Raw genomic sequence first — 16,961 nt, 5'->3', positions numbered from 1 at the left:
TAAGAAATCCAGCCAAAAAAATTGGTGTCAGAGGCACAGAGCTGGAGCTGAGCAGAGAGAGGGATGGATGAGGGGCACATTGTGCTCCAAGGAGCAGGAGGTGGCGGAGGAAATGACGGGGCTGGGGGCACGTGTGTTTGGGGAAGCGTGTCTGACTGCATCTCCATCCTTGGAAAAGGCAGGGAGAGAGAGAGAGAGAGAGAGACAGAGGGAGAGATGCTGAGCATCCTTCTTAAACCTCTGCTGTTGTCCTTGCCACAGCCCCAACGTGGGAGGGGAAAGCACGGAAAAAAATCTCATTTCCCGTGTGTTCACAGTGCCCCCMTTGCCTTCTCACCAGCTCTCATCTTCCCTTTCATCCCATCCCTTCACCCCTTCCTTGTCTCTCTCCTGCTGAATGAAGCTATTTAGTGTTGTACCCTCCTTTGCAGAAGCTGTTTCATCCCTGCTCGCACAGTTTTTAAAACTGCGTCCTCCACCCACCCTCAGTCTTGGTTTTTCATCAGTGCCCCCTCTTTAGGTTAAATATCTGTACGAAAGGAAAAAGCAGAGGAATCCAGTGACACCCTGATTTGATTACCATTTCTCCATTCTTTCCTCTTATCTTTTGTCTCCTCTTAATTTCATTATTAGCACTGCTATTATTATCATTATTACAGCACTAGGAATGAACTTCCTCATTAAAAACTCCCTTTTTGCCATTCTGAATACCACTGTGGAAGCTGGAGAGGGGAGCAAGGGGAGGGAGTCTCAGAGAGTCCTTTTGCTGTTAATGCAGAATGAGACACACAAGGAACAAATTTAGTCCATCTCAAAAGCAAATGAGGGTTGGTTTGTTTGGGGTTATTTATCAGAACTGAAGAAAACGATCAAATTGACTCATTTCAACTATCTCTGGATGCCTTAGCCATAAAAACATGCAGAATATATTAAAGCATACAAAAATATCCTCAAAAATGGTCTCTCTGTGGCACAGGTATGCAGGGAGTGGTGTCAGCCTGGGACAGAGCATCCTTGCTGTGACCACAAGGAATGGGTCATCCCCTGGCCTCACCCCCTGCAGCACCCAGACAGCCTGGCAAAGGAGGGAATTGGCAGCTTTAACACAGAATTTCTTTGTATTTTATATTTTCAGGCCAGAAACAGAATGTGGTACATTAGCATTGATTCTGCGCTTTCATATTTTTTTTAAGTAGTACAGAAAAGAAGGAGGGGAAAAAAAAAGCAGAAAGGAAAATAAATCATCCCTTATATACATTCAAAGCATACACAGCAACAGTTCCTTCAGCACTGGGTGCACTGTGAGTGGGTATTGATGTCAGCAGCAAGGGAATGCATATTAGAGATCTGTAACACTGGTTCTGCTAAGCAGCTCCAGAAAAGGGAGTGCTTTTGCATGCTTTTCACCCTGTCTTGTGTGCAAAAAGCCAGTTAAATATAAACAAAGTAATGTTAATTACCTAATTGTAAAAGGGAGGTTAGTCCTATTAMGAGAAACATGAAAAAGGGCATGTTTAAAATATTTTCCTTCCTTTAATATTCCCCAAGCATTTCATGGACAAAACACTGTTCACAACTAACCCCAAAAGCATTTTTTTTTTCTTTTTTTCTTCCTTTTTGATTTTGGAGCCATTTAATAAGGCAGAATAAGGGCATCAAAAGAGAGGAAATAATTTATCTCTGGGCAGTTGTTGAACACGAAATGTGAAAGAAAGAATTAGGGAAAATTTGTCCCTGCAGTTGCTCYAAATGCAGTACAAATGTAATAACTCTCATATACACCAATGCAAGTAGCCTGGAGCAGGATGAATAACTGGATTTGCAATAGCTGGATTGAAATGACATACAGGCTCTTTTATTTCTTTATTACCCACATATATTTCATGTAAACTTTCAGCCTGGATGTGGGCACCCCGTGGAGTGCCTTCATTCCATGTAACAGCAGTTGACACCCTCTTTTCTCCAATAAATATTCAGAGGGTGTCAAGATCTCCAGAAATCCTTTGGGCATCACCAGGGGGTTGTCTCTAGAAGGGATTACCCTTAGAAAAGCTTTCTGCATGAGGGTTTTGAAATAGATCCTTTTATAAGTGCTGTTCTCTCTGTGGAGAGATCCATCCATCATCCTGCTCAGGGTGGCGAGTCATTGGTGGCCATCACCTCTCTCCAGGAGAAGTGGCAGCCCCAAAAATCAGCTCTCACTCAAGAAATCATTCCACCTTCAAAGAAAAACGCTCTGCTCAGTTCACTTGGCCAGGTTCATGGAGCACAGGGGTGAATAAATCCCACAGGCAGARCTCCTCACGTCTTTGCAAAGGCTGCCAGCACCAAGAGGCAGCAGGGATAACTCCGGAGGGGTGCGATCACTCGCGTGTTTCAAACACAACCCACAAATACGCTAAAAATACACGGCAATACAACCACGGGATGATTGTTTGTTGGGATCAGGCTTGTCTCGGGTTTACAGGGGCAAAAGCACGACTGCACCGACACGTTTCCTTACAGCAGCAGGGGGGATTTATAGAAATCGAGGCAGTTCATGTCTCATTTCACCATATGCAGACAGTATTTTAAGAAGCTTGGTTGGTTTTGGGAGCTTCCTGGCAGGTGGCTGTAACCAGCTCTGCTGGCTGGGGCTTTGGGGAGCATATTGCCCAGTCCAAAGTTAAGAGAGCCAATTTTTCACAGTTAAATTCACTATTGATTTCAGAGAAAGGTTTAATGGGGAAAATGAATATAGGCTGGCCCTCAGCTAGCACAGCATAAAGTACTTTTGCTTCAAACATGGTCAGGAACCCAAAGAGAAAAGGGGATCTGTACCTTCCTTCTCCCATCCCAGACAGATTTGTACATGGATACTCAGCCCCTCAGGTCACTTGGGAGTTTCAGGATGGATCAGGCCCTTGTGGGCTTGAGGCACAGAGAGAAAAATGTGCATTTGTTTAAAGAGAAAAAAGCCTGGCTTTAACAGTGCTTGCTTGTTTGAAAGCTGGGGGTGAATTTGCAGTGGCTTTAGGAAAAAAAAAGCAGTTGGTTTTCATTAAATTTTCTGTGAAACTTTCCTCTCCCAGTGCATAATCTCATYGCTTTAACAGATGACATTATAGTCTCACTGAGTAAAATTTTTGATTAAGAGGCTATTTCCATATTTAATAGCACGGAGAATGAGACGCAAGTTCTTACTCCTTAAAAATACTGTCAGTCAGGAAAAAAAAAATGCAAAAGTCACTGTTTGCATTTAAAATTGATGGCTAAAACCTGCTGCACAAGAAAACAAATTATTTCTTCTGTGCCTGTTTTCTCCTTTATAAGCCTGATATACCCTTGTAAGAGTAGCTAGCACTTCCATGCTATAAAAAAAAGGAAAAAAAAAAGCCCTGTGTTACATTCGAATGCATGTAAGATTTTGGAATTGTTCCTCTCTTGGTGGTAACCTGAGGATAGAGAAGCATGTACAAAAAACATAGAAATGTCACCCATTCATAATCCATAACATTTTATTCACATGTAATGCTGTGGGAAGAAAATCTCAAGATGCTCTGCCTGATGTTATAAAACTCCCTCAATCGTCAATTAGTGTGGAGAGGAGCTGGTGAAAAGATCAATCGGTTGGTTGTTCCCATTCTGGAATGAAAAATCCAAAATACCAGGAAAGGAAGCCTTTATTTAAGGGCAGTCAGATAAAACAGCTGTGTGATTCTACATCATGAAATCACTGCTTATATCCATCAATGCCATTTTCCAGTCCTCTGCAAGGAGGGTTCATCTGCCTCCAGCCCCTGCAGAGGTTTTGGGGTTGTTTGTTAGTGAAGGCTGGTGGTGAAAGGGTGGGAGATGAGCTGAGCTTTGCCAGCATTTTGCTACAGGACCCACAGAGGCTCTGAAAACTCTGTCTCACCCTGACAGTGGCTTTGCTCTTCACTTTCACCACTGAGACCCAAATAATTGCTTTTGCTCTTTTCCCTTCACCGTGGCACCACAGGGCACAAAACAAGGGGATCTTTGCTCTTGGCATAGCTCAAAGCAAGCATAGAAGTGGGAAATTCAAGTAAAAGCCCTTAAATTTAACACTTTTTTTTTTTGGTCTTTTTATATAAAAGAAAATTCTGATGAGCATATTTTGGCAGTGCTTCACTTGTTTGGATTTTGTTGGTGGTATTAGTTGTTCTTTGCAATATGATCAATTTTGATACAAAACACTTTCAGGGGTTATAATGCAGTTTTTATGGATCTTACAGCAACTACCCAGTGAGCTGCACCTAAAAATCCCCATCAATCCTGTCCTAGGAACACGATCAAAACTTCAGCCTGTCTGAGGTGCACTGGCTCCTTGCTGTTCTGATGTCCAGTTACAGGTAGCACATTAACAAAAATAAAAATCCAGTGTCATGCTTCACATCTTCAGCAACACGATGGATGTGAATGTGTGCTAATTACAATGGGAAGCCATCTGGGTAATTTTAAGCTTTTTTTATTTTACGTGGCTTCTTTTACTCCTCGACTTTTCATTTCAACACTCAGCATGAAGAGAGGTTAAACTGTTGCATTCTGTATAGGGGGGACCACTCAYGTAATATACACCAGTCTGTAAAAACTGTAAATGCTATTTTTTTTTTTTTATTTTAAACAGTTTCCTTAGTTTACAAAAGATCGATAATTGGTACCTTTTTACACTCTCAGATTCCTGAATATTGACAGATCTTCAAAGGGAGTATTAGCATATGAAACCTTAAGATTGGCTGTCCTGAAGGTTTTTTTAAGACACGATAAAGCTAAAATATCAAGTCTCTCGGACAGCCCCTCTTAAACAATTTGGGCAGAGGTGCACGTCAGAAACCACCAGCAAAGCCCAGCAAACCCCCCCCACCCCGTGCCACTGTCTGCCTGCACGCTGTTATTTGGTTGCACACTGTTTAAATCCCAAAGGAAAATCACACCTCGCATTCCCTCGCTGGCTGCTGGTGACAGGAACAAGATCCGTACTCATTAATGATCACCAGGGCTCCCTCAATGTGGTTGGGTTTGTAATCAACATAATACTCCTGGGCTGACATGGCAGCCATTTGGTGCATGGTCTGTTTTTGCTTCTGCTTCCTGCGCTGTGTGACAAAGCACTGTCTTAGTTGCCTTAAACCGGCTGGGAAGCACTTCCAGGAGACGTACAACACCAAAACCACGATGAGGAAGGAAAAAATCAGCGCCATGGTGCCCGTCACCACCTTGTGAATCTGCACGGCGTTCTCCGAGTTCTCGCCGGGCATGGTGATGGTGACGGAGTACGTGGTCCKGTCCTCGTCGCCGTCGGGCGCGTCGTAGGTGGCGGTGGCCGAGCCRTAGCCCAGCGTCTGCTCGCTGTTGTTGGTGACCGGCGAGAAGGTGTTGACGCTCGTAGGGTCRGCATCATCCTCGCACAAGTGAAAGGCGTAGACAGCATCCAAAACATCCTCGCCCTGGGCGTACTCGGGCGTGGCACAGAGCAGGTTGCTGTCATAGCGACCCTGGAAGTTGCTCAGCCAGGAGGCCAGGGCGCAGACGTTGCGGCTGCAGTCCCAGGCGTTGGCGGAAAGGCTGATGCTCGTGAGGGACTTCCAAGAGTCGAGGACTCGGGAGTCGATGTAGGTCAGCCGGTTGGAGTCCAGCTGCAGGGATTTGAGATGAGGTACACTTTCGAAAACGTGAGGTTCGATGTATTCGATTTCGTTGCCGGAGAGATCCATCTTTTCGAGTTGCCATATCCAGTCCAAAGTGTTTACTACGATGGTAACTTTATTCCTTCGCAGGCAGAGGGAGTGCAGGGAGATGAGCCTGGGAAAATGGGCTAAATTCACTTTCACCAAGTCATTGTGCTCGAGGTGCAGCTCGGTGAGTTTGAACAAGCCTGCAAAAGAGTTTCGAGCCAGGCTCTTTAACTGATTGTATCCTATGTCTAGAAACTTCAGGCTGCGACAGTCCTGAAAAATTCTCACCGGCACGAACTTGATGGCGTTCGACCGCATGTGCAAAGTTGTCAGTTTTCTCAGCCCGTGGAACAGGTCGGGCTCCAAAGACTGTAGGTTGTTGTACGATAAATCCACACTGCGCAAGTTTGGCATGGGGCGGAAAGTGGTGTTGGGCAGTTGGGTTATTTTGTTGGAACTCAGGGTGAGCTCCTTAACTCGCCGCAATTTTTGAAAGGCATTCCCCTCCACTGAGCAAATGTGATTGTGATCCAGATAGAGCCACGTGAGCTGCATTAACCCTGTGAACTGTCCATCATGCAGCTCTGAAAGGCTGTTGTACCGCAGAGACAAGCCCATCATGCCCGACAGGTTGCGAGGCATCTCTGTGAGATTCAGTGATTCACAGTACAAAAGCCTGCCCTCACACCGACAGAGCTGTGGACACCCACTATTCACAGCTGGAAGCATTTTAGAAAAGATACCCAGCGTACACAATATCAACCCCGGGGGCTTCCTCAGCAGCCAGTTTAAACAGAGCCCGATAAGAAGGAAATCCATTAGCAAGAATATTTCCAAATATGCTTGAGAATGTCCATTGAATCTTTTCAAATTCTACATCATATTTTATTAAAGGGAAAAAAAAAAAAAATAAAAAGGCAAACCAACGAAACAAAGCCCGAAAACCAAAGCAAAACAGCAAACAGAACAAACACAGAGGCAAATATTTCACTTTACAGCATGCAGGAGCTGTGCAGCATTAAAGTTCACAGACATTCAAAGGTAAAATGATAGTGATTTTGTTCATGTTAAATGCTGCAGCAAAGGAAAAAAAAAAAAATCTTTCTTCATGAAAGAATTTAATTAAAAAGTGTCTTACCCACCCTTTTCCAGAGAGTGACAACCTCCATTCAGTTGCTTCCTTTGTGTTTGGACTAATTATATGCAGAGCTAAAAAAGACCCCTCTGTGCTACAAATTCGGTCCCTTTCAATGTTGTGCAAGGCTGGCAAGCTCACAATGTCTCACTTCGCTTCTGCTCAACGAGCGAAAGGCTTGTCCAGCTAGCTTTTGAGCTGCCTCTTAGGACCTGCAAGTTTCAGAACTATGTACATGAGCTTGATCTTCTCCTTCTCCCTCTGTCCTTTCCTCTGCAGTTAACACTGTGGCGTGAAAAAAACTCCAAACTCTTTACTAACGACTCCACAGGAYTTGTCAATCTGTTTAACGTCCATCATTTGCAACGACCATGGACCGGCACCACCTTTACTCCAGAGAGAGGTTACCATTCATTCACTGACCGGCTAAGGGTCGCTTTATTTCCCATTCTTTGTTCGCTTTGCTTGTTAGGTGATGCTTAGAGCAGAGAGAGACAGCGAGAATCCCTTCCCTTCAGCTGAGCAGTATGTTGCTAGAGCATGCAGAGGCACCCAGTGTTCACTGAGTGTCGTAAGCTGCTCATGATTGTACGCCTGCACTGTGCATCTCAGACATGGGCAGATTGAAAAGGGGTGGGCATAAAACCAACATCGGAGCGAACCAGCAAAGTAATATATGCTCTTTGATGAAATGGAAAATACTTTAAGCCTATCTCGCCATTTCTCAAACAGGCACGCACACACAGCCGCACAAATCATCAAAAGCGAGGCAGTGCTAAGTAGGAAGCTTGAGAATTAGGATTCTTTTGCTGATTTTTTTTTTTTTTTTTTCTTGGATGCTTTTGTTTAAAGTCTGAATTTATAAGCTATTAGCCGGGAGAGGGAGAGACTCGATTACTTGGTTTGGGAAGAAATATGTAAACCAGTCTCTTTGGATTGCTTTTTCTCTCTAATTCCGATGATGAGATTTGCCTTTTGGAGCTTTGGGGTGGGGGATTGAGGGCTGTGTGGGGGGGAAATGTGTTTTTTTTTTCTTCTGACATTGTCTAAATAGAGCATGATTTGAAATTCTGTGCATTCTTTCTCATAGAAATGCAGCCAGAGCTCTGYAAATAGGAATGTCTCGTTTCATATAAGCTTTAATTACATTTGGTCTTTTTCCATCCTGCATATTTTGTGTGTTCAGCACATGCCTTTCCTAAAGGCTTTTTTTTTTTTTTTCCTTTTTCTTTGCGGTGTGTGCTACGGCACACAAAACTCGAATTCTAGCAGCATAAAGATTACTGTGCTTTTTGAATAAGATCAATGCATAGGTTGCTGTGACCGTGTCGGCAGCATGCAAAGAAGGGGGTTTCAAACCCCATTAGTTAATAAGTTTTGCAGATCGTGCTGGTTTTTGTTCCGTGCACCAAAAAAAAAAAAACAAAAACCAACCCAATCTTTGCTGGGTGATTTGCAGTCCTCGTTCTCTGTGGGAAACGCGTCGTCAATGATCTCTGTAATTTTTACTGACTGAAAAATAGACGGTACTTCTGTCAGGAAAACGCTGGCCATCTTTTCCTATTATGAAATAGAGTCTCAAGCCCGTGTGCTGGTGAGAGTGATCGGAGCTGACAGCTCCCAATTCTGCATCAATTCCCTACGAAGAAGTTCCACAAGGAAATACAAGGATTGCAGAAGACTCTGCTGATTTTAAGTGGACATCGGATGCAAAATGCTGGAGGGACAGGGCAGAAYCGTTGCATTTGCTTTTCTTTTTCACAGCTGTGTTAATTTAAAAGAAATATCTGGTTTTGGAGGTGTCTGTTGCAGAGCTGATGGCTGTGTTTGAGTGTGGCTGCTGTGAGTGTGTGCTGGGGGAGACCAAGGAATGCAGTAATTTGATGCAGTAAAAGTTGCTTTGCAGAAGTCCTGGCAAACTTAAAGCTCTCGTGCATAAAAATAAAAATGTGTGAAGGAGATTCATTACTAATGTATTTGCCAGAAACAGTCTTAAATAAATTACAAATATAAACCACTTAAATTGCTGTTTCGGAACCTGGGGATCAATGTGCTTTTATGCTTCCTGTTCAGTTTATTTACATTTTTCTGCTCTTCACAGCATTTCAGTGGTCTCAAAGCAAAAATGTGATGCTTTAATAGTATATGAACCTCATCTATGTTTCAGTATTTGGGCAGGAGAGCTGAGGGTGGTTTTCCTCTCCCTAGATCAGGCTGTTTTATTCAAAGCAGGCTGTTTATGCAAGTGTCCACTGGTTGCAGTACACCTTAATTCTGTTTCTCAGTACACAAAAGCAGGAAGGAAAGCAGTGACAGAAGCGACAGAAAGAGCATTGAAGCAGGAGAGACTAAAAAAACCTCAGCCAAGAATATATGCCGGATTGCCGAGATGAATATTTTGGTGCAATTAGCAGGGGGAAAGAAATTAAAGATTACTTGAACTTAACAGATACTGAAAAAAGCTTCAAAGCCAATGAGATCGTGTCCCTTAAAAATCTGCAACCCTGCAAGTCTTCATGGGGGAAGACTTAATGCCTTCTCCCATGTAAAAAAAAAAATTGGGGAGAGGTCTGCAAAAGAGTAGCCCTGAAAATTTCAATTATATCTTCAAGGAAAGCTGCCATTTTCTGCAAATCAGATGATGATAATGATCACTTAGTTACCATTTAAATGTTATGCATAAAGATTCCTCTAGTAGAGATGAAACTCCCTGATACATCACTGAAAAGCTGATTTTTTTATTATTATTTTTTTTTTCACTGTCTCTCCTTGTTATCACCTGGGATACATCTTGGATCCTTACCAATGTGCCTATTCCCACCCTGGCATATAATCCATTATTATTTGGTTTTCAAAGGCAGAAATTAGAGCAGACAGTAGCAAACCTGTGTTAGCAGCAGCTGGAAGACTGACAGCCAGAATTAGGGACCCAGAATTAATGGCCCTGAGTGCACTTTCTTAAAGCTCTGACAGAGAACTATTGAATGAGGAACTCTTTCTCTTGTCCAAAATTTGGTTGTGGAAAAGAATCCAGGTAGTCTTAAAATGAGAGACCTCARTGTATGTTCGAGGCTGTGATGATGAGGCACCTTAGTGACCAAATTCAAGAACTGGGACATCTGAACCATCTTTTGTAAATTGGTGTCCTGCTCTATTTTTATAATGCACCGTTTTTGCAATGAAACCAGAAATCCACTTTGAACATGGCTGTAATGCAAAGGGTTTAATTTCCACTGTCTGAGCTGTTATCACAGCCAAACTGTTAAGTTTACACATTTTCTGAAGTTTCAAAGCCTCTGGCAAGTCTCTATAAATTAGCAGATTTAAATTAGCTTTATTAAATGTGCTATTATAAAACATTTTAAGAATGGCAAACTGAGTTTGTATGTGTTTAAAGGAGCTTGATTAGATCAATGGAAAGTAGGTTACAGAAGARCAACATGAATAAAGTTTTAGAAAGTTTAGTTGGGAAGCTGCTTCTTGTAGTCATGGCAAATGACATTTGGTCAGAATTGTTCTGGTTGAAAAACACGTTTCAATGTGTTTGGTCTACACATTTTTAATATTGTATTCAGATGAATCATGGAATCAAGAAGATTGGGAAGGATCTCTAAGAWCATCCAGTCCAACCAYTGGGTRTCCCATATAATTGAACTGACCTTGGAATAATTTCATTCCTGCTGCTCCCATGTTGTATGTTCCATTACTGTTTGTGCCTGCTTGTTTACCATGCTTTAATTTTCAGTCCGTCACAGACAGGGTTGGGACAGAGAGTATGAGATCAGAATGTGGCCACTGATGCCTAACTCTTCATAGACACATATTTYAATAAATTCACCAACAAAACACAAAAAAGGCAAAACAACATATTAAATACTGAAAATGCTTCTTCCTTTTGGCATTTTCTGAGTGGTTTATATCGGAATAATAAAAAGTGGGKCTCTTGCTGGTTATTTTAATTTCCTTTCATGACTGGAAAGACTCAAACCTTGATCTTTGGTAGTCTTTAATTTTCAAGAGCACTGAACCATGGCATTTTGTATGAAGGAAACATTTAAAAACAGAAAAGGGGAAAAAAAGATGTGAATTTAAAACAGACTAGATTTGTTATTTCTCTTGTATTTCTCTTTTGGTCATCTTGAATATTTGTTGGCTGTCCCTTTCTGTATAAAATTTAGGATTTCACCTGTTAAGAAGTCCAATCTTATATAGCATAAATGTTTTAGTAGATATAAAAATGCATTGTATTATGCAAGATTTTGACCAAAACAYTCTTGTTGACTCAGATGTCATTCAATTCTTATAGTCCCTGACAAACATTGGATTTGTGGCTACCTTTAAATCACAGATATTCTTATGTAAATGACCTTGTTGTTTTTGACAAGGTGATAAATATTTTTCTGTTCCATTGCAGTCATTCCATCCTCGTCATCCACAATCACTCGCAGGGGGTTGTGCATAGCTCTAGAAAGTCACTCACAGAAGAGACTCTTGCAGAATTGTCCATGATATGCAGAAATGTCAATTTTTAGGACAACATACCCATRGTAAGATGAAGTATCTCTCTCCTCTGTTCATTACTGGTAGAATACTTGAATTAGCTAAAGAATCACTCATTCTCTTGAGGTATCTGAAAATACCTRTGGATTCTGGACATGATACCAAAACTCTCAGCAGTATTACTGGTTCTGAAGATCCAGGGGTAATGGGAAAAAGACAACAAGTAAAATTATTCTTTCGTGATCAATCAACGCATGGACACCATGCAACATCCTGGCTAGGTGAAGGATGGAATGTTACCATCAAGTTACCAGGCTGGTGGAAGTCCAGCTTTACAGAAAAGTGAAAATTTAAGCTTTGGGTTTTGATTAACCCTTACTAATTTGTCTCTTAAAATGTCAGGGAGTCTTGGAGGAAGCACGTGTAGAGTGCAATGATTAGCAAGTGTGAAGGTTTGAGTTGGTAATATTTGATGGGAAATCAATTAGTTCCCTTTTCAGAAGTGCTGAGCAAGATACTCTACAAAGGTTTATCTCAAGACTTTCCCAAGCATTTCTAGAGGYTCCAGCAAATGAACTGTAATTAATTTCTAATTAGTTTAAGAGTGAAGAGGGCTACAGCTTATCCACACACATGAACACATCTACTGAGCCATCTGATACTGTTTTTTGATAAACTCTGGTGCTAAATGGTCTTTTATTTGTCCTTTGAGGSTCRTTTCAACTGAAAGCTTCTGTTTTTYCATGGATGTCGTTGCTCCCAGATATTTTAACCCCATTGCACCTAGGGTTAGTTGAGCATTTTATCTTGRATTTCCTCAGATTTACCAAGCCTGAGAGAGATTGGATGAAATGAAGGAATAGCAGGATTGACCATGTTTTACCAGCATTTCGTGCTCTTTTCCACAATAATTTGCACTGCTTGGGGAGTTGCGATGTCTCCCCTGAAGATGCAGGTAGCACCGTGCCATAGAGAAGTCTTCCCATGGAAAAGCCCTCCTGATGGAAAACACTCCCTTCTTTTTACCAATGGCAAAATTGGAGGGGCAGCAAACACTTTCTAGGTTTCCAAGGTGTAGGAATAGAGGGAATTGAGAGGAATTTATGAAATCAGTTGTTAAAAGCAAGGATGAGCAAGTTAAAACTGTTCCTGGCAGTCTTCTGGAAAGTCTTTTTACAAGTGAATGAACTGCTCTGGGAAAATTTTCCCAGAGCAGAAAATCTGTTCTCAGCGTTAGACAACCAGTTGTTCTTAATCCATTTCTTGTGCTCCTTTCCAAATGTATTTTAAAGCCCAATCAGAAAAGGAAGAAACCACTTTATGCTGGGCTTTGTGGATACATTGTAGAAATATGAGTTACTTATGAAGCTGRTGTTGGAATTTGGATTTTGAAACTGAATAAAGACTTTTATTGAGTCCTCTTCCATCCCATAGGACATCAATTGAATTGACCACAGAAAAACAGAATCACAAAACCAGAGAATGGYTGGGGTTGGAAGGGACCTCAAAAATTGTCTCATTCCACTCCCTTCCATGGACAGGGACACCTTCCAGTGTCCCAGGGTGCTCCAAGCCCTATTCAACCTGGCCTGGGACATTTCCAGGGATGAGGCAGCCACAGCTTTTCTATGCCAGRGTCTCACCACCCTCACAGGGAATAATTTTTTTCCAATATCTCACCTAAACTTGCTCCCTTTCAATTTGAGCCCATTCCCCCTTGTCTTACCACTACATGCAAAGGGGTTGTTCTACAGAGAAACTGCTCTTCAGAAAACATTTCCTGTAAATAATATATTTTAGAATGTTCTTAGATCTAATTTTTGAATTTACCAAAACCTGAACAACAGTAGCTGGGTCCTGTAATCGTGGAAGTGCACATTGGGTCAAGCAGGGCACCAGTAAGGMACAGGCAACGGCTTCTTTGTTTATTCTCACCTATATGTGCTTCTTGGTGAATTTTGGCAGACAGAGAAAGCAGGATTTTTAAATTTTCATCCCCTTGCTGCGATGATAACCATATCCTGAAGGGAAAATTCATGACAAAATRTGTTGAAATCCTGGTTGCATATGTATTGCATCTCACAGGGAGATTAGAGGGCCTCTGGATCATTAGCTCATAGACAGGATTAATAATGCAGAAACCAGGATGAAGACTCATATTTCAGATAGAAGTCATTGTGATTTTTGCAAGCTGAAAGACGACGGTTTGTTGACTACCTGCAATATTTATGGTTTCATTACGTTTTATTTGCAACTGATGTAATGTCTAAGAGAAATAATCACGGGTCAGGAGTCTCAGAAGGACATATTTAAAGGCACAACAAAAGATAGTCATGCCTTCTAAAAAAAAAAAAAGGAGAATAACCTGACCTTCTTTTTTTAAACCAACTTAAAAATACTTAAGGCATTACTGAAGAGTTTCATATGGTGGAGGAGGTTTGTGTGTGGTGCATGTGTAATCTTAGAAACTCAGCTTTGMTCAACAGCTAATTTAATTTTGTAAGATTCAATAGCAGTCTTTGCAATATGCATTCCTGACTCTTTGTTTGGTTTTATTTCAATGTGTTTTGAAGACTTTCCATGTCTTATGAGGAAGAAACATAGAAAGTGATCGAAAGTTTGTGTAACTCCATTACTCTTAAAAAATTTATAGGAGACCATAGCAAATTCAAATCACATAGCCCAAAATCCTGAATTTACCTAGGTTTTAGAAAGAATTTGCTAACTTACATTCTCAAAATATTTACAGTAGTATGAAGCTAAATTACCCTCCCAATATATCTGTTTTTAAAGATGAAACAGAAGATTTTKGGGGTAGTAACAAAGCTTTAGCATTCACTTCAGCTATGTTTCATAATCACATTCCCCTTCCTACCACTGTAATTTTGAACCTTTAGTATTCCTGTAAAATGAAGAGCKTATTGTTTCCTAGGACTCAATTTATATTTTAAATGAGTGGAAAGATGCGTAATCAACTTGAAAAGGCAGGAAAATATCATCCTGTTTTTCAAGCTATGGGGCGCTTTACTGAGTGTTTTGAATTGTAGAGACCATTTTTGAAGAACGCTTGGCTTAGTTCAGCTCTTTTTTTTTTTTTGTAGTGCAAATTAATTATGATTTGACAAGAGCGTGCTTGATTTTCTTCTTCWGATTTGGTGCAAAGCCAGGCTTTATTAGTTCGAGCCTCTAAATCAAAACCAAAGGTCAGTATCTGCGAAATGCCTGTGGCTCGAGATGTATTGTAGTTTTTCCTCCATTATTCAGAGATTTTTGTCTATGAAAAGGTGTTTGTGTGTTGAAGTGGATGCTGTGTGATGCACACATGGCTGTGGGCAAATAACCACTTGTCGTGATTGCTTCAGTAATGTTCCTGTCAGCAATCCTAAAAAAATTGGCAAACTGTTGGTGTGAAACTCCTGAATGACCACTGCCCCTCTTGCTGTGGTCAGTGATTGCTGGATGGGAGTGTTGTGTACCCATGGCAGGTAGGGGCCAAAAGGTGATAAAGCATCCCACAGTGGTGAGTGCCAGATATGCCAAAAATCAATCCTGGAAGCAGGTCCAGATCCTCACTTTTCTTCTTCTAATTCTAGCTCTGATTTTTTGCTTGTTTTATGCTCCATTTCTTCCTAGGTCTAGGGTTATTGTTGATTTTTGGTGGAGTTTTTTTGTTTCCAGCTCTTAATATCAGGGATTGTCCCTTCCTGTGTCCCTGCACAATCCCCATAGACAGCATGGGCTGTCTATGCTGATCAGAGAATCACAGGACATTGTGGGTTGAAAAGGACCTTAAATCTCTTCCAGTTCCACCCCCTGCCATGGGGGACACCTTCCACTGTCCCAGGGTGCTCCAAGCCCTGTCCAACCCAGCCTTGGACACTTCCAGGGATCCGAGAGCATCCACAGCTTCTGTGAGCATCCTGTGCCTCATAGTCAAGGATTTATTCTTCCCAATATCCTTCTCTGAGTATCCTGTGCCTCATAGTCAAGGATTTATTCTTCCTAATATCCCATCTAATCCTTTCCTCTTGCCATGGGAAGCCATTCCCTGTGTCCTGTCCCTCCATCCCTTGTCCCAAATTCCTCTCCAGCTCTTCTGGAGCCCCTTAAGGCCCTGGAAAGGGCTCTGAGCTCTCTCTGGATCCTTCTCCTCTCCAGGTGAGCACCCCCAGCTCTCCCAGCTTTTCTCCATGTGAGAAGTGCTCTACCACTAATAAATGTTACAATAATCCATAATGGTGTTCAGGGCAATGTTGGGCAAGAATTCAGTGCATTTCACTGCTCCCAGGGATGGTGTCTGYCCAGTGAGGTTTCTGCAGCTGTTTTTCAGCTGAGCTGGGTCCATGCACTGACATCAGATCAGCAGAACTCCATTGTGGCTGTTCCCATGGCCCACGATGGTCTTGGAGCAGCAGAAGGCATCAAAAACACAATTGGGAAGAAGCTTCCCTAGGATGAAGTTGGGTGGTATTGGCTTCTCTTCCTTCAGCCCAACAAAATCACTTGATGGCAGTTCTGAAAGCACTTCTGCTTTGATTTCTGCTGCTTTTCCTTGGCCCTCACTCTGCAGGAGCGCAGAGCCTGTTGGAAGCATCTGCAGCACTACAAAGTAACGCTGACCTTGGGCTGCTTCCCTCAAACACATTCAGAGTCTTCTGAGCTGTGTTCTCTGTCTGTCTGGATTTGCTGGCACCGTTGTATCCATTAAATACTGATTAGATTTAAGAAATCCAAGAGACCAAATAATGCTATCATCTGTTCCCTACTTATCTTAATAATATTGCTGGTAATATTCTAATATATCAATTCTAGGATATTCTAGACCTAATCTGGTGCACGGAAACAAGGACAGTGTGGGKTTTTTTTCTGTTTCAAAGGCAGAACAAAACCATTTTATTTATTGATTTGATTTTGCTCTATTGCCTGGAGATGAGGGTAAAAAGTAAAAGGTACTTTCAAGGACTGTTGGAGAAATATATCATTTTTCATAATGTTTAATGAATTGCTTACAGTTCTTGTTTTACTTAAAAACTGCAATTAAAGATCACCCTCTAGTCAAAAGAAAAATGTGATAAGAACGTGACTTGAAACTGGGCAGAACATTGTCTGAAGCCCTTTGGGAGTAATTCCAGTAATTATTCAATCTGACGTTTTCCAGAGAAATAACCCTTTATGTATGAACTCCATTAATCATAATAACACGGTTCACTTGTCAGATACTTCTCTCCAGTCACTTCACACTCTCCATTTAGTGAGAKACTAATAAACATCTTCACTAAATATCAGGAAATATTCAACTGCTTGCAGAAAATCCTGGTGTATGGTTTTGGTATTGTGAGGTGGAATGTGATCTGTGGATGTCTGAAAATACTCCGAATTTCCAGGCTGTAGCTGCCATCAGCATCATGTCTCCTCCTAATTTGGTGCCATTTCATTCACAGCACTTTCAGGGCATTTTTGCCTTCTTTTCTCCTCTGAACTGCCCTGGAGAGCTCTGGTTTGTCTGTCTGTCCAGCTATAAACACTTGCTACATGAACTTTCTTATCTGAATAATTGGTCTTTTGCAAGACATGGATGTAGGAAGCAAAAATTCTGCCTCAGATCATCTACAAGGACAAGAGTACTTGATATTTAATTTTTTTTCTTT

At 41.6% G+C, this 16,961-nt stretch overlaps 2 protein-coding genes across 3 annotated transcripts in view; one reads left to right on the top strand and one right to left on the bottom strand.

The window, feature by feature from the left end:
• CTNNA2 (catenin alpha 2) overlaps window positions 1-16,961 on the top strand; it is a 447,877-nt gene that overhangs the window by 293,341 nt on the left and 137,575 nt on the right. The window lies entirely within an intron of this gene.
• LRRTM1 (leucine rich repeat transmembrane neuronal 1) lies at window positions 4,908-6,549 on the bottom strand. The gene has a single exon (XM_057369303.1). It carries the CDS (start codon window positions 6,495-6,497, stop codon window positions 4,932-4,934), a length of 1,566 nt encoding a protein of 521 aa, XP_057225286.1. The 5' UTR covers window positions 6,498-6,549; the 3' UTR covers window positions 4,908-4,931.

This window comes from Malurus melanocephalus, unplaced genomic scaffold, assembly GCF_030028575.1.
Source record: "Malurus melanocephalus ecotype Western Australia unplaced genomic scaffold, MMel_1.1 scaffold_107, whole genome shotgun sequence".
Taxonomy (NCBI): domain Eukaryota; kingdom Metazoa; phylum Chordata; class Aves; order Passeriformes; family Maluridae; genus Malurus; species Malurus melanocephalus.
Note: the sequence above shows the minus strand (reverse complement) of the source record. Positions and strands in the feature narration are given on the sequence as shown.